General features: G+C 53.3%; 1 protein-coding gene across 2 annotated transcripts in view; it reads left to right on the forward strand.

Moving 5' to 3' along the window:
* Positions 1-25,079, forward strand: part of LOC147698808 (E3 ubiquitin-protein ligase TTC3-like) — a 1,930,429-nt gene that overhangs the window by 1,630,233 nt on the left and 275,117 nt on the right. For both annotated transcript variants that reach the window (XR_015299370.1, XM_086935404.1), the window contains exon 41: positions 12,787-12,888. Coding sequence is in view for 1 of the 2 variants with exons in the window: in XM_086935404.1 (XP_086791530.1) it covers positions 12,787-12,888 (102 nt within the window). In the remaining variant the exon portion in view is untranslated. The remainder of the gene's footprint in view (positions 1-12,786; positions 12,889-25,079) is intronic.

Genomic DNA, 25,079 nt, shown 5'->3' on the forward strand with positions numbered 1-25,079 from the left:
GTTTCTTCTTGTTTGCTGTCTTTTAGATCCCGCAGGATCAGCACAACAGGACGCCGACACTCTCAAGACAATTTGCACTACAACTTACACATCATTAATCCCCTGACGAAGGGTTGACATTGCAACCCGAAATGCATTGGGATTCTGTATAGTAATTTTGTGTATAGAAATGTTTGAAATTTATTTTCAAATTGTGCTATAAGGATTTGATTTGGGAATATGATATGAGAATATTTTCAATCTTACATGCACGCGTAATATTCAACTGTTAAGTGATGCATCTTTGGTTACATGATCATGATGATGATGCAAAAGCTGATAATAAATGTGATCTGTTAACACAGCAGAACTTAAGACTTGAATACATGTTCTTAACTTTCATAAGGCCTTTGGCCTAAGAGCTGTGCCTCTAGCAGACCCAGGTTTCCCTCGATCTCTTAACCATATATTTGCTAACACAGGGAGTTGGGCACACACCCTAAACACTAGAGAGCACGCAAAAACTTTCAAAGGTGTAAAAAGGTTCATATTTAACTAGTACACACATAGGTGTGCAGATCCACTCCTTCCTAAAACTCTTGCTGATTGTTGCCATCTGGTACCTTGAAGAAAATGCTCCCGCTTACAGGACAATGTCACCCACCACCAAGAAAGAACACTATCTGGTGTCACTGTCACCGCGCCTCCGAGAACGGCGTAAAGAGTTCTGGAACAATTCTTTTTTACAATTATTGCACCAACACAATCTTGCCGCAAATGCCACCAACTGTTGGATCTGTGGGTTGCTACCTAATGCCACTGAACATTCCATTCCTTTCATCCCTTCACCCTTCTCTGTTCATGGGTCCTGCCTTGCCTGGTTAATGCTCCTGCAAGAGAGCTACAAAGACAATGCCACGTCCGATGGGACCATCAAACAGTTTTACAATGAGTACTGGTTGAACAAGACTGGGAGAACCTCTGCTCCCTTCTGCCCTCTGACTTCGAATGCAACCTTTCCTATGAACATCCCGCCAAAGAAAGAATTGAAATGCAGGTGTACCACAACCCAGCCAGACCCACCTTTTCCTATCTGAAGAAACGAACTGCCGCAACTTTAACAGTGGCCCTATCTGTGGTGAACGTCTCAGGCCTCGTCTGCATCGAAGGCCACACGTCTAAGATCGTAGATCACAGCTCTTGCCATATAACGAGGACTCTGAACACTTCCGACCCCCCTTCATTAATTGCATCATCCAACATGTACTTTATCTGTGGTACCAAAGCCTACACCTGGCTCTTAAAAGGCTGGGGGGGCACTTGCTACATTGCCTTTGTTCTGCCGCCAACCTACACAGCATCTGCAATCCATCACAGAGAAAGGCGGTCCAAAGACACAGAACAAGCAGACTCCGCTGCATCACAGTTCCTTGATGCAGCAAAAGGACTCGACCCGCTATGGGGCCCGATGGCAAACAGCCGAGCCATGCGACGCCTATCGCTAGCAGTGGAAACAGCCTTGAACGTCACAGCTGGCATCCTCACCAACAACACAGCTGAGCTTCAGGCGGTCCGCTTGGTAGCTTTACAGAACCACCTTGTTCTAGACGTGGTACTAGCAGACCGTGGAGGAGCATGCCGCATCATCGTGCCAGCTGCTGCACTTTCACCCTGACAGCTCGCCATCAGTCTACAAGGCAATTGAACATCTCCACAGGCTGGCATCAGAGATCCACCAAGAACCAGAGACTTGGACACTGGGAAATTGGTTTTGGGGCATATTAGATGAATGGGGTTGGAAGATCTTGATGGTCCTCTTGGTTCCGATCTTAGTAATATGTGGCTGTTGTCTGGGGATACATTGTATACCACCCCTGTCTTCTTTGTTTGCATTCTCTGCGCTCTAAGACTTTGGACACTCAATGCGAAAACATGAAAGCAATGTATGACAGAGAGGTACAGGACATTATGGACATTGACGCAAACTGACAAGCTGGCCCCTATATGTTCAAAGGGGCGACTGTTGAATATAAGACAATAAATGTGAACATTGCCGGCGCCATCTTGTGTAACGAAGGCCCCTACGAAGACGTAAGCGGCAACCGTTTTAGTCTCTGCTGCCATTTTCCACATTGCTAGTCACCTGCGCATCACCCCGGCCGCCCTCATCCCCCTGCTCTCTGACTGAACCCGAGCACACATACCAGGGTCGTAAAAACATGTCAGCATGACAATACCCTAGAGCCACTTCCCGCACCAAACCCACTTGTCCTTTCATCCTCTGCGCACGATCAGGCCCCTCTGATAACCTCCTCCACTGCACCTGGCTACTCAATCCGGTCCCAGGTGCTAATCAACCCCTGCGGACTTAGTTTATTGCCCACGTAACCACAGAACTTGCTCCACCAACAAAGGGGCCGGAATTTAATCAGTGACCCGACCCCTTTTTCTGACTGATCCCATGTGTTTTAGGTCCTGTCGGAATGTCCAGCTGCGAGATATCGATCATCTGTAAGATCCGGGTGGGGGAACATTTGCTACTGGACTTGTGTGGGAACTAGCTTAAAGGCGCGGATTCCAGGGATGTTTCACTATTTTATAAACGTATGCCAGGAATGTTTGACCATGCAATAAAGTGACGAAAGAAACCTATAAAAGACCAGGCCTCAGAGATGCAGTTAGAGCACCTCCTAACGATAGCCCCGGTGTCTGAAGTGATGTACTCTCCACTAGAGCAATAAACTTGTTCTTTGCCTTCCAACTGCCAGCGCCTGCCTCGTTATTTTGATCACTAATCTTAGTGAATTAGTGGTGGTTTGCACCAACCGGCAACGAAAGTCTTGGGAGTCTCGCTGCTTTTCATCAGCTCAAGCGTTTCACGGACTCTCTGGCTACGGCCAAGTCCTTGGGTCTCTCCACCACACGCCGGGTCACGTCTACCTTTCATTCCTTTCGTGGCAACAGAAGGGGCGCCCCTACACGTTTGTTCAGCCAGAAGCCTGCCCAGAACCAACCTCAGCGCGGGCGGCCGTGGCTGCACAAGGGGCCAGCGTGCGGGTCAGTCCACCTCCGCTCCCGCAGCATCCACCTCAAAGCCTTCCTAGTCCGAGCTTTGGGGTGTACCCCACGGCGGTGGGCGGCTGGATTCAACATCACCTCCCCCACTGACGTTCTATCACTTCGGACAGGTGGGTGCTGCAAATCGTCCTAAGGGGCTACTCCCTCTCCTTAGAGTCTTCCACCCTGCCACAGAAGAAACGGACATCCGCGTGCCGAAGGGCACTTCTATGACTCCACTGATGTAACAACCAGAGTCCAACGCCTTGGGGGAGAATTCAAAAGTTAAGGAATCTGCAACTAGACGAGGTCTCTACCAGGTAATGCTTTACCAAAGGTAAGTAAATAAGCGTTAAGGGGAGTGAAGAGATGTAGCCAATGGACTATTTACCCCCTGGGGTTACTATACCCCCTTATGACCACTTCTTGAGGAGAGTTGGCCAAAACCTTTACCAGAGTTCCATAATGTCATCAAAAACAAGATGGTGGAACCCTTCTTTCGTGGAGCACATCAGGTAGCCCACCTTAGGGTTGTGACTAGCCTGGAGGTGCAACACGCCAAGTGTATAGCTAATTTCCCACTTGTTCTTGTGCCAGATGTACCTCAGATCAGCAGGGGCTTTCTCCAGCTCTGAAGGAAGCTGGGTTTGCATATCAAAGGCGGCATGGGTTTAAAGCTCTATCCTTGGTAAGCAGATTCACTAACCATCCTGCTGGAGGTGGTGATAACACCTTCCTCTGGAGCAGGCATTGTTTCTGACCTCCGAGAGTATGGGCTCTCACCTGCAGGGAGCCATAGAGTTGTCTGTGGTGGCAGGCTGGACAATACCAGTCAGCCATGGATACATGCTGGGACAAATCTGATACAGGCATCCATATGGATTTGTCAAGACAAGATGTTTGATACTAAACACCATTATTGTCAGTGTGTACTTTGGTAGTTTGTAATGACCAGTGCCCAGTACATGTTCTTAAATGGCTTCCTGAACACTTGCAATGGAATCAGACATCACAGGTATATCTGCTCATGCAGATATGTCCTCACATATAATACAATGCACCCTGCCTTAAGGCTCTAGGGCCTGCTGTGGGGGTGACTTACATATAGTATATGCAGTGTGTATGGGCGTGACACACTGGGAGCGTGCCATGGCGTATTTTCTCAATAGTTTGTACCATTTCACGCAGCCTGCAATGGCAGTACCCCCTTGAAAAAATAGTCACTCCATATGGAATTAAGCTTCTGACCTATGCCGATGACACCCAGCTTGTTGTATCACTAAGTCAACAGGATTACCCTTCCATCGATCTCTACTCCTGTCTTAGGGATATAACTGGCTAGATGGACATGTCCCATCTTAAGCTTAACGGCAAAAAGACGGAGATTCTGGTCATTGGCAACCAGTCACACTTTAGCCCTGAGACTCTGTGGACCCCTTGCATGGGTCCACCTCCTACTCCAAAATCTGATATCAAAAGCCTGGGGATTTGGCTGGACCAAGGCCTTACGTTCAGCACCCAAGCCAGAAAAACGGCCGGAGCTTGTTATGGCCTTCTTTGCATTTCCCGCAAAATTCTACCTTTGCTCCCCACCCAGTCTAGGAAGCTCTTGATCCAGGGCCTTATATTGTCCAAACTGGACTATGGTAACGCCCTTTACCTTGGCGCTCCAAAGAAAGTGACAGCCAAATTACAGGTTGTGCAAAACACTGCTGCCCGGCTCCTTACGGGCACCAACATCCGTTGCTCAGCCAAATCAGCCCTCAGGTCACTTCATTGGCTACCCACACTTGAAAGAGTACATTTTAAGGCCCTCTGCACTACTCACAAGATCATGTATGGCAAGGCTCCCCCTATTCTAAAAGATCTCATTGCTCCCAATAAAACCAAGAGAATCCTTCGGTCCACGCACCTTCACCTGACCTCAATACCCAGGATCAAAAGGGCTCGATCAGGAGGCTGCCTTTTTTCGTATCACGCCTCCAAACTATGGAAATCACTCCCACCGGACATCCGTGCTCAGCCCAACCTTCTCTCCTTTCGCAAACTTCGGAAGTCCTGGCTGTTCCCATAAACCCTCCTCATTTGTCCTCGCCTGTTCTATCACTAGCGCTGGGACGCTTACGAGCAGCCATGCGCTCTAGAAATCTGTAAACATAAACATGCAATTTGTGTGTGTGTTTCTTAGGGTGGCATAATACATGCTGTAGCCCTTGGGAACCCCCTTTAGTACCCATGCCTTAGGTGCCAGTGGGTCTATTTACTAGGTCTTACAAGGGTTATAACGTCCTTGTCAATTAAATTACAATTGAACATGTCAGTTTAGGGGAAAGAACCCTGGCACTGGAACCTGGGTAATAAGCTTCAGAGCACTGTCGGAGTCGAAAAGCCAGCATCTATTAGTTCCAATGGGGGCAAAAAGTGGGGGAACATCTTCCTACACAGGGTACTACATTTTTCGAGATCCAGTCTGACACCTGGGGAGTATTCTAAGGTGAGGAGTCTGCAGAGAGATAAATCGCTTCCAGAAAGAGCATTGCAGAATGCAACTACTTCAAACCAGAAAAATCATCTTGCATGGGGAGGAGCGCAATCTAGTCAAAGCTATCTGAAAGAGACACGTTAGTGATAGATTCCTTACCTTAGAATATCCCCAGGTGTCAGACTGGATCCGGAAACGTTTGCGTAGCAGTACCCTTGCGCGTCGGTAGGCGTCGTCTGCGGCTCCGCGTCCTCCGTCGGCGTCGTGGGCGCCGTGATGACGTCGTCGGAGTACGTAGACGCCGCCTCCGCGTGCTGACGTCAGTTCTTCTTTTTTCCGCGCCACCCAGCGCAGATCTGGAAAGAGTAGTTACCCAAGTCAATTTTTGACTAACTTTTGATCTTTTTTGGATCATTCTTCGAAGTCTAACGACTCCGATCGGTGACGTAGGGATGCCCGGATTTAAACACTGTGAGGAGTGCGACCGCACGATGTCGGTCACGGACCCCCACCACCTGTGTTTGACCTGTTTAGGCGTCGACCACGACGACAAGGCCTGCTCCGACTGCTTGGCCATATCTTCGAAAGCCAGGCGGGAGCGGTCCCGCAGGCGACTCGAACTCCGGCAGTCGGCCCCGCGCCGCGTGAGGTCCCGGTCCCACGGGAGGTCGAGGGACAGGTCGCGGGGACGGAGCCACCAAAGCTCCGGGAGTCGGCACCACTCCGGGTCGAAGTCGTCATCAGGTAAGAAGCACAAGAAGTCGAAGAGGCGTCATCGTTCTTCTGACTCCCCACGACGCTCGGGGGTTCGGGTGACACCGCTCACGCGGCTCCTTCGGAGTCGCGGGCGTCACGTTCCACCCCACACCCTACGGTCCATGGGCAGAACGTGACGCCGGAGGAGATAGAGCACTTCCTCATGGCCATGAGGTCCCTTTCTCCTCCGACGGGCTCCGCGGCGCCTCCGGGCCCAGCGGACCCATCTGGGGGCCCTAGCGTGTCGAGGGCTCTGCCTCCGACGCCGTCGGGTGCTTCGGCCCCTACGGCACCGGCGCCTTCGGGCCCGGCGCCGCAGGGCCCCACGGTCCCGACACCGCCGGCGCCTTCGGGCCCGGCACCGCAAGATCAAGTGGCCCCGGCGTCGCCGGCGCCTTTGGGCCCGGTGCCGCAGGACACCGGTGGACCTTACGACCCCCCCCCCGGCGTCGGTCCGACTGGTGTTGCCTCTGGCGCCGTCCTCGGGCGGCGCCGCCCCCGATTCCTCCTTTGCTCCTGTTCCGACGTTGGAGCGGCGCCACTGGGCGCCGCATCCGACGCCGTTTGGAGATTTCCTCTTCTACGAACCGGCCCCATTAAATTACAACCCTGAGTATCAGGAGATGGGTGATGAGGAGGATTGGGAGGGGTCTGAAGACCCTCTGACCAGGGAGTGTCAGTCTCAAGAGGACTGGGCAGGAGACCTTGGGGAGGCCAGTGGCCTGGACACTTCTCCAGACACTGGTTTTGTCTCCTCCTTCTGTGGCTTCGGAGGAGGGGGCAACCTATGGTGTGGTGTTGACGAGGGCTGCAAAGGCCTTGGGCCTTGAGCTCCCCGTCGCGGCCGTGAGGACTAACCTCCTCACTGAGGTCCTTAAACCGCAGTCATGCTCGGCCGAGCCTCTGCTGCCCTTTAACGAGGCCTTGACCTACGTTCTTTTGGGCACCTGGTCCAAGCCCGCTACGGGTTCGCCCGTAGATAGCCATCGCCTTTTTGGCGACAAGGCAGACCACGCGCTTGAGCGCTTTAAGGACGCCAGGGCTACGGCCGAGTCCTTGGGCCTCTCGGCCCCGCGCCAGCAAACGGCTGCTTTTCGCTCCTTTTGTCGCCAAGGAAGGGGCGTCCCCACACGAGCCGCCAGCCACTCGCCGCAGCCTAACATCCAGCGCGGCGGCGGCCGTGGAAACCGCCGTGGAGGCGGTCGGGGACAATGGCGAGGTCAGTCCACACCTTCCCCCGCAGCATCCGCCTCTAACCCCTCCTAGTCTGTGCTTTTCGGCCCATGTGACGCCAGTGGGGGGCAGGGTTCGCCATCACCACTCTCACTGGCGCACTGTCACTTCGGACAGGTGGGTGCTGCAGATCTTCCGGAGGGGCTACTCCCTCCCCTTCGAGACGACTCCTCAAGTCACGCCACCGCAACACCACCGCGTATCGGGGGATCACTTGCGGCTCCTGCAGGAGGAAGTTTCGGCCCCTTGGCCAAGGGGGCCATCGAGCGCGTTCCTGGGCCAGAAGTAGGAGGTGGTTGCTACTCCCACTACTTTCTGGTACCCAAGAAGGGCAAAGGGGGCCTACGCCCTATCTTGGATATAAGGAACGTCAACGGCTTCCTCGGGAAGGAGAAGTTCAAAATGCTGACTCTGGCTCAGGTCTTAGCTGCCCTAGACCCAGGAGACTGGATTTGTGGGTTTATATATTTATTTGCGGGTTTATATAGCTCTATGAATAAACTCCCGGAGGGGTATCTCCGCGCTAAAGACAACCGGTATGAAACTGATGTTGGAAGCACATGCAAGTAAAAATACAGTGAAACTCCTATGAACCGGCAAGTGATAATTAGAATGAACTAAACAGAAAGGTTTTCAAAAATTTCCTGAATTGGAGGTGGTTATGACATTGTCTTAATGGATGGATGGTAGCGTTGGACTTGCAGGATGCATATTTCCACATCCCGGTCCTGCCGGCCCATCGACGTTACCTGTGGTTCTCGGTAGGTCACGAGCACTTTCAGTTTACCGTGCTCCCCTTCGGCCTTACCACACCCCACGGGTGTTCATGAAGGTGATGGCGGTGGTCGCAGCTCATCTGCGCAGGTTAGGGGTCTCAGTCTTCCCCTACCTCGACGACTGGTTGTTGAAGGCGGGCTCGCCCCAGACAGTCGTCAACCACTTCCAGACTACGGCGGATCTCCTGCACCAGCTGGGGTTCTCCATCAATGTGCCGAAGTCACACCTGTGTCCCTCTCAGAAGCTCCTTTTCATCGGAGCGGTCCTCGACTCATCACAGTTTCGGGTTTACCCACCCGAACAGCGGGTTCGGGATATACAGGCTCTGATTCCAATCTTTCAGCCTTTATCCCAGGTTTCGGTCAGGTTGACGCTGCGGCTTCTGGGGCTGATGGCTTCCTGCATCCCTCTGGTGCATCACGCCCGGTGGCGGATGCGGGCTCTGCAGTGGGACCTGAAGTTTCAGTGGGCCCAGCATCAGGGCAACCTGTCCAACCATGGCCTGAGTTCGGAGGGTACTGCGAGACAGCTGCAGTGGTGGCTCACGGATCGCGATTGGGTCAGCGGCAGATCCCTCTCCCTTCCCCAACCGTAGCACGTAGTTGTGACGGACGCGTTCCTCCAGGGCTGGGGAGGCCACATGGGAGAGGCGGAGATCAGAGGCCTCTGGTCTCCGGCGGAGTCCCGGCTCCATATCAATCTTTTGGAGCTGCGGGCGATTCGTCTAGCACTGAAGGCATTCCTCCCCTCTGTCGGGGGAGTGTAGTGCAGGTGTTCACGGACAACACCACCGCCATGTGGTACTGCAACAAACAGAGCGGGGTGGGGTCGTGGACCCTCTGCCAGGAAGCTCTGTGCCTCTGGCAATGGCTGGAACATCAGGGCGTGACTCTGGTGGTTCAACACCTGGCCGATTCACTGAACACCAGGGCGGACAAACTCAGCCGCCGGTGCATGCTGGATCACGAATGGCGTCTGAACTCGGACGTGGCGCAAGGTCTGTTTCTGCAGTGGGGAGAGCCTTGGTTACATCTATTTGCCACCGAAGAGAACGCGCAATGTCATCTGTTCTGCGCATTGGAATTTCTACTCGCTCGGAGACGCTTTTCGTCGCGAGTGGAGTTTTGGTCTGTTGTACGCCTTTCCGCCTATACCACTTCTGCCTAGAGTGCTGAAGAAGATCAAGCGCGACCAGGCACAAGTCATCCTTGTGGCTCCGGACTGGGCACGAAGGTACTGGTATCCCGAGCTACTCAGTATGTCAGTCGATCCCCCGGTTCGTCTGCCTCTTCAGGAGGACCTTCTGTCGCAGCAGCAGGGGACGGTCCTCCACCCGGACCTGTCCAGTCTCCTCCTCCATGCTTGGAGATTGAGCGGCGACAGTTGAGGCCATTTGACTTGCCTCCTGAAGTTTGCAACATCATTCTGGCAGCCAGGCGTCCCTCCACGAAGTCGGTATACGCCTGCAGGTGGAACAGATTTGTGGGAAGGTGCACAGCAGAGGCTGTGGATCCCCCTAATGCCCCTCTTTCTGAGGTTCTCCTCTTTCTTCTTTCTCTTGCCCAGCAGGGCACTGCTCTGGGCACTATCAAGGGCTATCTTTCAGCCTTTCTGAGGCTGCCTGATCAACCTTCTTTGTTCAAGTCCTATCGTTAATCGATTCCTGAAGGGCCTCGCACATACGTTCCCTCCTGTTCCCTTCGTGATGCCTCAGTGGGATTTGAACCTGGTTCTTACATTTCTGATGTGCGCTCCCTTTGAGCCACTTCACAACTGCCCTCTTTGCCTTCTCACTTTGAAGACAGCCTTCCTGGTAGCCATCACCTCTGCCAGGAGAGTGAGTTAGCTCCAGGCTCTATCTTGTAAACCTCCCTTCCTTTCAGTCCATCCGGACAAGGTTGTGTTACGGACAAGGCCCTCCTTCCTACCTAAGGTAGTCACGGCCTTCCACATTGGGCAATCTATCACCTTGCCCACCTTCTTTCCGCCTCCGCATCCCTCGAGAGAGGAAGAAAGGCTCCACCGTCTGGACCCAAAACGTGCGCTCTCATTTTATTTGGATCGCACACGCCAGTTCCGGGCGGGTGGACACGTTTAAGTATCTGGGGATCCAGATCTACCGCCAACCGACGGACCTGCTGGACGGGAATCTAGGCAGTGGCGGCGCTCAGAGCCCAAATTGGCTTCTGGTCCACGCTTCCTCTGACGCCTACCGGCAGAGTGGCTCTCGTCAAGATGGTAATGCTCCCTCGCCTTCTATATTATTTTGCGAACTTGCTACTGTTCGTGCCTGCGCCATTCTTCTCTAATCTTAATAAGTTGCTCCGAAACTTTGTTTGGGGTGCATCAAGGCATCGTCGGGCCCTTGGGAAGCTGTTCCTGCCCACTGATAAGAGCGGGCTAGCTGCCCCCTGTTTTAAGCACTACTACCTAGCGGCGCAACTCCAGTGGGTTGCCCGATGGTTGGCAGACAGGGGGAGAGAAGACACAGCCAAAAACGAGCCGCTTTACAAGCTAGAGCGGGTCACTGCGCTCTTTCACCCATTGGCGGCGGCGCCAGCGCGCCCTACCCCGCTGCTGCTGGCAGTGGCATATAAATGCTTCCGTAGGGCATTGTATCTCACGCGCTCGGTGTACCATTATGCACCTGCGAAGCCGCTGGAAGGCTCACCCGGACGTGGGGGGTGCTCACGCACTCTGTGCTGGAGCAGTGGCATGAAGTGGACATCCGGACGCTGGGCGACCTGTACCAGGACGGTGCGCTAATACCCTATGAGACACTAGTTGAGGACGTTGGGCTCCCACCCGGGTGTTTCCTCCTACACTGATCTCTCATGATGTTGTGGAAGAGCCAGCGCAGCACCTGACCGTGCAATATTTGCATGTCATGGGCATGGGCAGACACCTAATTAAGTGGTTCGCAGCGTCCCTGTGGACGCACACGGAACTGAACCTCACCCCACTTAGGGGGAAATGGGAGCGGGATATGGGGCGAGAGCTGGCAGACAGAGAAGGGGAAAAGATCCTTAAAAGCCTGGTGCGCATCCCTAGAAATATGCGATTTCGCCAAATCCAAGTCTACGTAGTGCATAGGTCTTACCTCACTCCCGACCTCATCAACAGATACTTTCATAGGGCAGATGCGACTTGCCCCAGATGTGATGAGGTCAACGCGGATCTGCTCCATCTTTTGTGGCGCTGTCCAGGCCTTGGCACATACTGGAGAGACGTTCATGCACTACTTGCACAATGCAACAGTCGCACTATCCCTTGTAACTGGCCTGAAATATCTCTTACATCACTTCAAGAGGTCGCCCAAAGGCAATGCATCGTCTCGTTTCCTTGATCTGGGGATGGTCACAGCAGTGCGACTCCTCACTAGGAGATGGAAAGTAAGGGACCTGCCAAGTGTAAGAGCATGGGTTCTGTCTCTTTCGTCGTGGGCTCGCGCAGAATTGACATCCATCCGGCGGGAGGAAAAAGTGGGGCTTTGGAAGGAGCCTTTGGCGGAGAAATGGGAGCACATGCTAAACCGTCTGCAGGTGGCAGGGAGTGCAGTGGACGTGGGGGGCGGTGGGGCATTAGGCTGACATACCAGGTGAGAGGGAGGAGTGCGCAGAGGTGGCCACGCCTGACGCACGATTTAGTACATGGCGCGGTAACTAGGTGAGGAAGCATTAGCCAAGGTGATGTGCGTGTCCTGAGCGTATGAGTGGGAAAGGGGGGGTTCGGGTGGACTGTGGGGGGGTCGAGAATGGGGGGAGTTTTGTAATGTACTTCAGTGACAGTGTCGCAGTTAGTTGTTCCTGCTACTGTTTTGTTGCATATGACCATTATCAGGATTGGGATGCACATGTAAGGCCTATTCCCTCGTGCAGGGGGTGGGGGTGTATTGAATTTTAATCACCATTTAAAGACGCACCTGGGCGCTCATGATTTTCCGGCGGTCTAATTGCATGTACTGCTACGGCGCCTCTAGTCGTGACCTGTTGTCGGTATACTTCTACCCAAGAACGGCCGCTAAGATCCAATGTGTGAGATGGAATACCTAATGTAATGTTCATCTTTATAAATCAAAATAAAAAGATTTGACAAAAACAATCAAACAATCGTATTCAGTAAATCAGCAAACTAAAATCAGTTTAGCCAGTTTTGTTGTAGTAGAAATATGGCTCCTACCAAAAGTTTCTGCATATTTACAACTATATATTAACAACTACCCCAACTATTTTATTTCTTGAAGTTCCTTTCATATGTCAGTTTAGTTTATTGAGAGAATAACATCCATGTCAGGTATACTTGGTTTGGTTTTTTACTGTTAAACTGGTCTCTGCATGCTTTCCTTCAGACTTTGTAATGGGTTCTAGAGTGGTGCTATTTCCCCAGTTCACAGTTTAATGTTTTGAACATGAATGTATTGAAAAAGTTAACACTGCTAATGTACATTTTAATAACTGACTAGATTTAATCTTTCTATACGTACTTTTTTCTTATTCTTGCAGTCGCAATTTGAAATTCGAATCAATTTGGTAAAAAGTGGTGCAAAGCTAAGTAGTCTCCAGCCTGTGCAGGTTGAACCCCTTCAGTCTCCTCCCAGTATACCTGTAAGTATGTAGACTTTGTGTCTTTGTTTATTCTTTTTTTATCATCATTATTTATTAGTTTACAGTGCAGTTGACCAAAAACAATAGACCTATAACAATAGACCAACAGTATGTTCATAGTGTCCCATTATACATAGGGACTACAGCATTGGCAATACCATCTGCATACACAGGCAGAAGAACGGCAAAAAAGATAAGAAAGAAGGGAAGGATAAATGAAAGTACTGATGGAACGATCAACCAAATGGCTCTACTCTCCATAAACCATGGTGCCTCCTATGGACATTACCCAAGTTTAGTAATGTAATAGCTCGTGTCTCCAGGCCATAGTTCCTTCCCAAGTCGGTCCAAGAATCTCACTACCAGTATGTGTGTAGGATAGAACACACCAACATTAGTGGAAGAGTCCAATGTCACTTGGTCCTTCTGTGGTAGTGGTCAGCAGCACTGCCTCTCATCCAGTGCCCCCACCCCCCATCACATTGTCCATTTTGGAATAGCCCTTTCATCTGGTAGGCAGACTGAGGAGTTCTGTGTCTTGGTAATGGTCTGATAGTCCGCAATCTCCCCACCTCAGGAATACTCCTCTAATAAGGGGGGGTCGAGGCATGACACCAAAGGCGTCCTGAAGAAATTAGTCTTTGCCCGTTCTTCTCACACTTGAGGGATGGGTACTGGGGATCGAGAAGTTTCATAAACGGGCCCCATACGTCCTCAAGCTGAGTACCGACTCGGGCACCGACAAGAGCCATGCCTTCCCAGCCGAAGCCTAATCCCCTTTATGGGCTAGGACTCTGGGAGAAATGGGAGTGGTTGCTGGACCCTGAAGAATACCATGCTGATACCAATATAGACTGGTGGGAGGATTTGGCTAGCACAAGTGGACTGGGTACTTCTCCAGTTACCGGCATGCTTTCTCCCTCCAACAATGCTATGGAGGAGGGAGCTTTATTTGCAATGGTGGTGCGGAGGGCATCTGAGGTCCTGGACCTCTTGATGGAAGTCCTTCAGCCAGGAGAGCCCCCATCAGAACCGCTTCTCCCATTTAGCGAGGTACTTGCTAATGTTCTGCTTTTGACCAGGTTCAAGCCCATCACAGAGGCTCCTCTGAACAGGACAATAGTATGCCACCACCGCCCGGGCCAGGGGACACCAAATTCCTCACAGAACCCCCTACCACAAGGAGCTTGGTGGTCTAAGCCTCCACTTCCCACGAAAATCCTGGTGTATTCCCAACCGCACCTCCAGATCGGGATTCCAAGCGGCTGGATAACTTGGTCAAGAAAATGCTTTTTTCCATGAGCCTGGCATTGTGGTCTATGAACACTGTCTGCCTTTTGGGCTGCTATTCCCACGCTCTGTAGGAGAGTAGGGTCTGCAATCCTATGGTCACCCCCGATTTTTGCTTTTTGCTTCACTGGTTTACGACTTTCCCTGGCTGTGGGCCTGCTAATCAGACCCACAGCCTAGCTGTTCTCTCTCTAAATTAACAACCATGTACCTTAGGTGCATTTATCAATTGGTACTGGGCCACCTTATCAGTCCCTGTACAGTATACCCTAGGTATCCAGGGCATAGGTGTACCCAGGGCCTACCAGGGGCTGAAGCATGTATTGTCCCACCCCTGGCTGGCCATATAAACAGACACAACTGGCTGCACGACAGCTGGGGCAAGGTGGTGTATTCACCCTTTGCTTTAGATATAGTATCCCTATATCTAACCCTAAAATGGACACATATATTCCTATCAGTCACTCCTATGGCAGGCCTTGTCAATCCTGAAGGCAGAGTGCTTGGAATTATGTGAGATGGTGCTCTGGCATGAGCTGAGCCCATTTGCAGCTTGCGGAACCAAGTCCTAATAGCTGTTCCATGATAGCGCTATACCATATACTCTTAAGTGCATTATGAACCTCGCGGTCAAATGCTAACTTTGGTATAGCATTATCAAAACATGTCGAGTAAGGTGTCGTACGAATTGGAATACTACCCCCTCGCCAATTCTGGTGACGGGGGTAGCAGTCCACCCTTCTAGAGGGACATGACACATATGTAACTGTGAACCCCGGTTAAAGTTAACTCGAGCCTCAGCATCACAAAATGGATGCTGCCACCACAGACACAAGTCTGACCTGCTGCTGGGAGTCCTTCCAGCGTGGGAGGCTCGGACAAAGGGTTTCCTGCCTTCGGACGTGCTAGCACCACCCCAGACAGGATTTTGTGTATTAGGTAGGCCAGGGCTGAAAGGAATGAGACATGCCTGTGGCACACAAGGTGTCCCTGTGCATATGCCGGTCTGAACCAGTTCCTGGGGCACCCCAGCCCCGGAGCTGGCGCAAGACCGGACAAAGGAAAGGGGGTGTAACCACCCCTTCCTGGTCCCACCCAGAGGAGGGACCTAGTCGTAGTGCAGCCCCCTTTAGCTGAATAAAGGTAGGAGCTGGTCCCATTCCAAATTAGATTACTCTTGACAACTTCTACGAAGAACTCTTGACCTTCTCCCTCCTGAACCATCAGAAGACTGGAGAATCTCCCCTATGTTCAGGGAGTGACCATCCTGCTTCGCAGGCACCATCAAGCTCCTGTACGGTTTGCTGCAAAATCCTTCCATCTCGGAATCCGACGACCCAGCTCGACAAGACCCGGACCTCCAGACCTCTCTGACCTCTACCCACATCCACAGCACAGTTGGGACCCGTGGGTGCGACGAGCAACGTGGAGACGGCCATCTTGAGAAAACCTGCACAGCGCTTCCAGCACGACCGCCGAGGGATCCTCGAGTGAGTGCACTGGGGTTTGAGAAGCCCCCCACCCACGCAGCTCCTGCACCAAAGACCTGCCCCTCAGCATCCACGAGATCTGCGTGGGGCCCTTTTGCCTGGTTGCTGCTCTTCCTGTTGTCTGGTCACTCGCCGGCTGGCCTGTGACCTCTGAGACGACGACCCGAAGAATCCGACACTGCTGGTCTGGTCCCCCAGACTGGCCCTTGCTTCCCTGTAAACGAGAAACACCCCAGACCCTCCTGGTCCGCACCAGACTCCATCTTTGTTCCACTGCGTGGCTTGCATTAGCCAAGGCCTGTTGTCCAGATCGACGATCCGACACCGCCGACAGCAGCAGACTACGTGGGACAGCTCGTGCCTCCAGCCTGGTCGTGAAGAACAGCTCCTGGTCTGCGCAGCTACAGAGAGAAGCGACCCTTCCTTCACCTGACTGCGGCGACAGCATCTGGTTCCCTCCTGGTTCCAGCACCGTCACTGGCTAGTGACCAAGACTCTGTCCCCTTCCTTTTCAGGACTCCTTCCTCCCAGTTCCATCCTTGGAACCACCGGACTCCTCCATCTGGCTGCCTGCCAGCAACTCCTTGTTTCAGGCATCACCGGGATCAATGCAGCAAACCCGACGCAACTTCATCCCTATGCACCCGCAGCCTGTGGGTTAGGTAACTAAAGCTTCTAGGTGCTGAAGTCTAGGTACACTATCCTAGTGTCCAGGTCCACTGTTGTTTTCCCTCCATCCAGCCGGGTTCGTCCGGAATCCGTAACTTTCTAAACTGTAAGATCCATAGACGTTGGTACGCATCCCGCGTGAGAGTTCCCACTCTGCACGTGAGTCCCGTGGGCCTCCTGCTCCTTACTTACCTAGTTCGTAGCGTAGTCCCAGCGATCCTCCAGCCTTTGGATCTCCTTACAGTACTTTCTTTCCTCGCATTCCATTGTTCTGAGTATATGGTTTGTCGTGCCCCTAAGGCGCACTTGTAAATATTGTGCGAACTCGTATTTCCTTTTAGTATTGTCATGTGCTTAGCCCTCTGACCTCATAAAGAGTTCAGAGGTGGATGTTAGTTAATAAATAACTGTTTATTTTCATAACAACCTGTGTGGTGTCCTTTTCATTTGGTATTCAAAGGTTATATGTGGTAAAACAGCTGGCTTCACATGCCATAAAGAGTTTAGCCTAAAGACTGCTTTCGTCCACGCTACTAGGATAGCTGGTCTATAAGGTTGAATCTGAAAGAAACACGTTAGTGTTAGATTCCTTACCTTAGAATATCCCCAGGCGTCAGTCTGGATCCGGAAACTTTTGCATAGCAGTACCCCTGCGCGTCGGTAGGCGTCGTCTGCAGGCGTCCCCTGCGGCTCCGCGTCCGTCGTCGGCGTCGTGCGCCGTGATGACGTCGCTGGAGTATATAGACGCCGCCTCCGCGCGCTGACGTCAGTTCTTCTTTTTTCCGCGCCAGTGGACGCAGATCTGAAGAGCAGTACTCCGGTCTTTGACCAAGTTTTTCGAAGAGTTATTTCTCTCTTTGTGCCTGATAGGATGCCTGGGTTCAAGCACTGTGATGACTGTGAGCGCACGATGTCGGTCACAGACCATCACCGCCTCTGTCTCCGGTGTCTGGGCCCCGACCACGACGTGGACTCCTGCGTCGACTGCCGGGCCCTCACCAACAAGGCTAGGCGGGAGCGGTCCCGCAAGCTACTGGAGCTCCGGGTGTCAGCCCCACGTCGGGACCGGGAGCGGTCCCGGTCCGGACGGAGGTCGAGAGAGCGTTCGAGGGAGCGGTCGCGGAGCCGCGCCGAGCGTTCCGGAAGTCGACACCACTTGTCAGGCTCATCAGGTAAGAAGCACAAGAAGTCGGGGCGTCGTCATTGTACCCCCGACTCCCCCCGACGCTCGCGCGATGCGGCCGGGGTCTCGGGTGACCCCAACCCCGCGGCTCCGCGAGAGTCGCCGGCGCGGCCTGCCTCATACCCTCCGGTCCCTGGGCACGGCGCGACGCCTGAGGAGATTGAGGCGTTCCTCATGGCCATGAGGGCGCTCGCTTCTCCGACGGGGCCTACGGCGCCTTCGGGCCCAGCGCTACCGTCTGGGGCCCTGGCGGTTCGGGTGTCCCTGCCTCGGCGCCGTCGGGTGCTCCGGCCCCGGCGCCGCCGACGGCTCTGACCCCGGCGCCGCAAGGGCCTTCGGGATCGGCGCCGGCTGGTCTTCCGGCCTCTCCGGCGCCGTTACCATCGGGGTTACCCCCGACGCCGTCCCCGCGCGGCGCCGGTTCTCCGGTGCCGGCTCCGGCCGGCAACGGGGCTCCTATGCCGGCTCCGGGCGGCGCCGTCCCCCTACCTTCCCCGACGCCGAACGCGGAGCCGGACCGGCGTCGCTCGACGCCGGGCTCGGCGCCGGTGGGGCCCATGAACCCCGAGGAGCCGGTCTACATCGTTGACTCCGAATACGGAGAGGATGAAGAGTTCGGTGAAGGTTGGGAGGGGTCCGAGGACCCTCTGTCACGCGAGTGCCAGTATGACCCGGACTGGACAGGTGACTTGGGGGATGCCAGTGGTCTGGACGACTCTCCTAACCCTGGTTTGATCTCTCCTCCAACCGTGGCATCGGTGGAGGGAGCTGCATATTCAGTGGTGCTGATGAGGGCTGCCAAGGCCTTACACCTTGAGCTCCCCGTCGCGGCCGTGAGGCCTAACATCCTCACCGAGGTCTTCAAACCGCAGTCATGCCCACAGGAGCCACTGCTGCAGTTTAATGAAGCCTTGTCAGACGTTCTGTTGGGCACGTGGTCCAGGCCCGCTTCAGGTGCGCCTGTTGATCGGAACGTGGCCAGGCGCCACCGTCCTTGTCCGGACGACGCCAAGTTCCTGTCTACTCACCCCACTCCTGAGAGTCTGGTGATCCAGGCCTCGACCTGCCAGTCCGCATTCCCGTCGGCTCCGCCCGACCGGGAATCCAAGAGGTATGACCAGTTTGGCAAGAAGGTCTTCTCGTCCATTAGTTTGGGCCTGCGGTCTTGCAACACCGCTTGCCTCTTGGGCCGCTACACCCACTCTGTGTGGGAGGCCGCTACACCCACTCTGTGTGGGATACGGTCGCGGAACTGCTGCCAGAATGCCCCATGGAGGTGCGGGCAAAACTCGGTCAGGCTGTGGCTGAGGGCCGAGATACAGCGAAATATTCGATACGGTGTGGTCTTGATACGACCGACTCGCTGGGCAGAGCTATGTCAACGACAGTGGCGATTCGTCGCCACGCCTGGCTGAGATCCGCCAACTTTTCGGCTGATGTCCAGAATACATTGATGGACATGCCGTTTGATGGCTGTCACCTGTTCGGTGACAAGGCGGACCACGCGCTGGAACGCTTCAAGGACTCCAGGGTCACGGCCAAGTCCTTGGGTCTCTCGACCCAGCGTCAGCAAACGGGTTCGTTTCGTCCCTTTCGTGGCCAAGGAAGTGGCGCCCCCACACGTGCTGCCAGCCACGCGCCGTAACAATCCTTTCAACGCTGTGGCGGCCGTGGAAACCGCCGTGGTGGCGGTCGGGGACAACGGCGGGGTCAGACCACACCTCCCCCCGCAGCATCTGCCTCAAAATCCTCCTAGTCCGTGCTTTCGGCCCCATGTGACGCCAGTGGGTGGCAGGGTTCGCCATCACCACGCTCACTGGCGCACGATCACTTCGGACAGGTGGGTGCTGCAAATCGTCCGAAGGGGCTACTCCCTCCCCTTCGAGACCACCCCTCCAGCCATGCCACCGCAGAACCACCGTGTGTCGGGGGACCACTTGACACTTCTGCAGGAGGAAGTTACGGCCCTCTTGGTCAAGGGGGCCATCGAGCGCGTTCCTGGGCCAGAAGTAGGGCGTGGTTGTTATTCCCACTACTTTCTGGTACCCAAGAAGGACAAGGGGGGCCTACGTCCTATCTTGGATCTAAGGAACGTCAACGGCTTCCTCCGGAAGGAGAAGTTCAAGATGTTGACGTTAGCTCAGGTCTTGGCTGCTCTAGACCCACAAGACTGGATGGTAGCGTTGGACTTGCAGGATGCCTATTTTCACATCCCCGTCCTGCCGGCCCACCGGCGTTACCTGCGGTTCACGGTAGGCCAGGAGCACTTTCAGTTTATCGTGCTTCCCTTCGGCCTTACCAGCGCCCCACGGGTGTTCACAAAGGTGATGGCGGTGGTCGCAGCCCATCTGCGCAGGTTGGGGGTTTCAGTCTTCCCCTACCTAGACGACTGGTTGTTGAAGGCGGGCTCGCCCCAGACAGTCGTCCACCACCTTCAGATGACGGCAGACCTCTTGCACGACCTGGGGTTCTCCATCAATGTGCCGAAATCACACCTGTGCCCCTCTCGAAAGCTCCTTTTCATCGGAGCGGTTCTGGACTCGGCACAGTTTCGGGTTTATCCTCCGGAACGGCGGGTCCGGGATATACAGGCTTTGATTCCCATCTTTCAGCCGCTATCCCGGGTTTCGGTCAGGTTGACGCTGCGGCTGCTGGGACTGATGGCTTCCTGCATCCTTCTGGTGCATCACGCCCGGTGGCGGATGCGGGCTCTGCAGTGGGACCTGAAGTTTCAGTGGGCCCAGCATCAGGGCAACTTGTCCGACCACGTCTTGATCTCGGAGGGCACTGCGAGACAACTGCAGTGGTGGCTTACGGACCGCGATTGGGTCAGAGGCAGATCCCTCTCCCTTCCCCAACCGGAGCACGTTGTCGTGACGGACGCGTCCCTCCAGGGCTGGGGTGGCCACTTGGGAGAAGCAGAGATCAGAGGCATCTGGTCTCCGGCGGAGTCCCGGCTCCATATCAACCTGTTGGAGCTGCGGGCGATTCGTCTGGCACTGAAGGCATTCCTCCCCTTTGTCAACGGGAGTGTAGTGCAGGTGTTCACCGACAACACCACTGCCATGTGGTACTGCAACAAACAGGGCAGAGTGGGGTCGTGGACCCTTTGCCAGGAGGCTCTGCGCCTCTGGCAGTGGCTGGAACGTCAGGGCGTGACTCTGACGGTTCAACACCTGGCAGGTTCCCTGAACGCCAGGGCGGACAAACTCAGCCGTCGGTGCTCGATGGATCACGAATGGCATCTGAACTCGGACGTGGCGCAAGGCATCTTTCTGCAATGGGGAGAGCCTTGGTTAGATCTATTCGCCACAGAAGAGAACGCGCAATGTCATCAGTTCTGCGCGTTGGAGTTTCCAAGACGGCACTCGCACGGCGACGCCTTTCGGCGCGAGTGGAGTTGCGGTCTGTTATACGCCTTTCCGCCTATACCACTTCTGCCCAGAGTGCTGAAGAAGATCAGGCGCGACCGGCCCCAAGTTATCCTTGTGGCTCCGGACTGGGCTCGAAGGTACTGGTATCCCGAGCTACACAGCATGTCAGTCGGTCGCCGAATCCGCCTGCCCCTTCAGGAGGACCTTCTGTCGCAGCAGCAGGGGATGGTCCTCCACCCGAACCTGTCCAGTCTCCACCTCCATGCTTGGAGATTGAGCGGCGGCAGTTGAGGCCATTTGACTTGCCTCCTGAAGTCTGTGATGTTATTCTGGCAGCCAGGCGTCCCTCCACTAAGTCGGTATACGCCTGTCGGTGGAACAGATTTGTGGCATGGTGCACAGCAAAGGCTGTGGATCCTCTTTCTGCCCCTCTTTCGGAGGTTCTTCTGTTTCTTCTTTCTCTCGCCCAGCAGGGCTCTGCTCTGGGCACTATCAAGGGCTACCTTTCTGCCCTTTCAGCCTTTTTGAGGCTTCCTGATCAGCCTTCTTTGTTCAAATCCCCGATTGTAACTCGATTCTTGAAGGGCATCACTCACATGTTTCCACCTGTTCCGTTTGTGATGCCCCAGTGGGATTTGAACCTGGTTCTAACCTTTCTGATGTGTGCTCCCTTTGAGCCCCTTCATTCTTGTCCTCTCCGTCTCCTGACTTTAAAGACGGCTTTCCTGGTTGCCATCACCTCTGCCAGGAGAGTGAGTGAGCTCCAGGCTCTTTCTGTCCAACCCCCTTTCCTGTCCATTCATCCTGACAAGGTGGTTCTGAGGACTAGACCTTCTTTCCTGCCCAAGGTTGTTTCGGCCTTTCACATCGGGCAGTCCATCACCCTCCCTTCCTTCTTCCCGCCTCCGCATCCTTCAAAGGATGAAGAGCGGCTCCATCGTCTGGACCCAAAACGTGCGCTCTCATTTTACATGGATCGCACACGCCAGTTCCGGGTGGATGACCAACTGTTTGTTGGCTACGTGGGTGCGAAGAAGGGACGGGCGGTCCATAAACGGACCATCTCTCGATGGGTCGTTCTCTGCATCAAAGCATGCTACTCTTTGGCTCGGAAGGAGCCTCCTGTTGGGCTGAGGGCCCATTCCACTCGGGCCACGGCGGCTACTACTGCCCTGGGCCGGGGAGTCCCCTTGCAGGACATTTGCCAAGCGGCTACGTGGGCCTCGCTGCACACCTTTGCGAGGCACTACTGCCTGGACAGTCAAGTCCGGAGGGATGGCTTCTTTGGCCGTTCTGTCCTCCAGGACTTTCTGGTGTAGTATTGTATTGGTTCGCAGACCCACCACCGGGGTTGGTATTGCTGGGATATGTATTCTAAGGTAAGGAATCTAACACTAACGTGTTTCTTTCAGATGAACAAGTTACTTACCTTCGGTAACGATATATCTGTAAGAAACATTAGTTAGTGTTAGATTCCTTACCGAACCCGCCCATCCTCCCCGTTCTGCGAACTGATACCTAGGGTTAAGGACATCCCTTTCAGGGCCCTAGTTTAACATGGCACCAGTGTTGGTTCTCTCATGGCTCTGCGTCTCCTGGCGCGGAAATGCTGTGTTCAAAGAACTGACGTCAGCGCGCGGAGGCGGCGTCTATATACTCCAGCGACGTCATCACGGCGCACGGCGCCGACGACGGACGCGGAGCCGCAGGGGATGCCTGCAGACGACGCCTATCGACGCGCAGGGGTACTGCTACGCAAAAGTTTCCGGATCCAGACTGACGCCTGGGGATATTCTAAGGTAAGGAATCTAACACTAACTAATGTTTCTTACAGATATATCGTTACCGAAGGTAAATAACTTGTTCAATAATGCATATATATCTGCAGATGTCCTCGCAACTTCCAGATCATACGTTTCTTTAGACGAGGTCAGTGACACAGATTTTTGCAAAAGAATGGCTTTTATTCTGCTTAAAGTATCAATTCGTATAGAAGAGATATTCAGTGAAGGCCATAATGCCGTCCCACTGTCTGTCTTGTGCGTTGGATACAATACTTGCATACAACAAGTGACCATGGACGACACATAACGAGATAAAGTTTTCCTGGCAGGCTCCGTGTAAATTAATACATTTGCACAAAAGTGTACCACTTAGTGAGTTCTTACAATTTTTACCACTACGGAATAACTCTTTTCCCTTGTTCCATCATTTGTGTGTGTACGGTAAAGTCCATGTCGACTTAATGTATTCTTTACCCAACCTTTCATCCAGGCCCGCTGGTATATGCTGTAGATCATACTGAAATTGGAAAATCGTCACTGATATCATGATGATGCCATGAATTATCCATTCAATGACAGGCTTCTCAGAAACTGTCAATGGTAATCTTTCCAGTTTTTCAATGCTCAGCACCGTTTAGTCTGCTCCTCTTTGTGCCAAAGAGATTTGTTTATCTGTAAGGTTAAATACAGCAAACAATGACGTTGTGTTGATTAGACGCCATGGCACGTAGCCTGAACAAAGGTTTTGCAACGTCCAGTCTAACTGCATTATAGAACGTAATTGAGACTGGCCATGTTGCAACATTAGCAAGTCCTGTTCCATTATGTCAATTGCAGAGGATACAATGCTGTCCAAAGAATATATACTGGAGGACAGAGTCGGTAACCCCTTGTCCACTACAGAGAGAGCTTTCTCTAAATGAATACGATCAATTTCTCTTATTCTTTCTGCAGTTTCCATTTGCGTTATTTTCCAAACTTCATTGTAAGCAGCGTATATACCGGCGTATATGAAACGTTTTTGCCGTGGTTTGCGAGGCCCCATTAAGAAATCTCGCAAATCATTGTTTTCTTTAAGTAAAGATAAGTGGTGTTTGATTTCCGGAAGTGTGGATGTCTTTAGCCACTCAAGGCATAGTTTTCCTACACTGTATGTTGTTACTATCCCCGGATGTTGTCTCTGGGAGTATCTTGGATCTGGCCTGTTCAGTTTTAACCCCTGTGTTTTGTTCAGGAATCTATCATGACAGTTATTGGTGTCTGTAGGAGAGTAGGGACTGCTATCCTATGGTAACCCCAAATTTTTGCTTTTTGCTTCACTGGTTTTTGACTTAATGGGGCTCTGGGCCTGCCAATCAGACCCACAGCCTGCTGTTCTCTCCCTAAATTTATGCTAAGGCACTTTAGGTACCTTAACAATTGGAACATGGATCACCTTGTGAACCCCTGTACAGTGTACCCTAGGTACCCAGGGCATAGGTACATCCAAGGCCTACCAAGGGCTGCAGCACGCATTGTGCCACCCTTGGCCTGGTCTTACTATTTGACACAACTGGCTGATCACTCAGCTGAGGCAAGGTGGTGTAATCACCCTTTGCTTTAGGTATAGTATCTCTATATCTAACACACACGGTAGCCTATAAGTCACTCCTATGGCAGGCCTTATCGATCCTGGAGGCAGAGTGCTTGGTTATGTGTGAGATGGTGCTCTAGCATGAGCTGAGCCTGTCTGCAGCTTTCGGAACCATGTCCTTTAGCTGTTTCCTGATAGCGTCATACCATATACTCTTGAGTGCATTATGAACTTCGCGGTTAAATGCTAACTCTGGTTTGACATTATCAAAACATGTCGAGTAAGGTGTCATACGAATTGGAATACTACCCCCTCGCCAATTCTGGCGACGGGAGTAGCATTCCACCCTTCTAGAGTGACACGACATGTACAGAACCTGAACCCCAGTTAAAGTTAAACAGAGCCTAGGCATCACAAAATGGATGCTGCCACCACAGACACAAGTCTGACCTCCTGCTGCTGGGAGTCCTTCAAGCGAGGGAGGCTTGGACAAAGTGTTTCCTGCCTTGGGAGGTGCTAGCACCACCCCAGACAGGATTTTGTGTATCTGGTTAGGTAGGGCTGAATAGAATCAGACATGCCCGGGGCACACAAGGTGTCCCCGTGCATAGGCCAGTTCAAACCGGTGCTGGGCACTCTAGCCCCAGCTCTGGCGCGAAACTGGACAAAGGAAAGGGGGTGTAACCACCCCCCTTTTTGGTCCTACCCATAGGAGGGACCTAGTAGGTAGTCCAGCCCCTAGAATTGGTTTAAAAGTACGATCTGAGTCCCAAGACTGCAGATTACCCTGAAATTCGACTCAAGAAGAAACTCTGGACCTTCGACGTT

Source organism: Lissotriton vulgaris, chromosome 8 (genome assembly GCF_964263255.1).
Source record: "Lissotriton vulgaris chromosome 8, aLisVul1.2, whole genome shotgun sequence".
NCBI lineage: Eukaryota > Metazoa > Chordata > Amphibia > Caudata > Salamandridae > Lissotriton > Lissotriton vulgaris.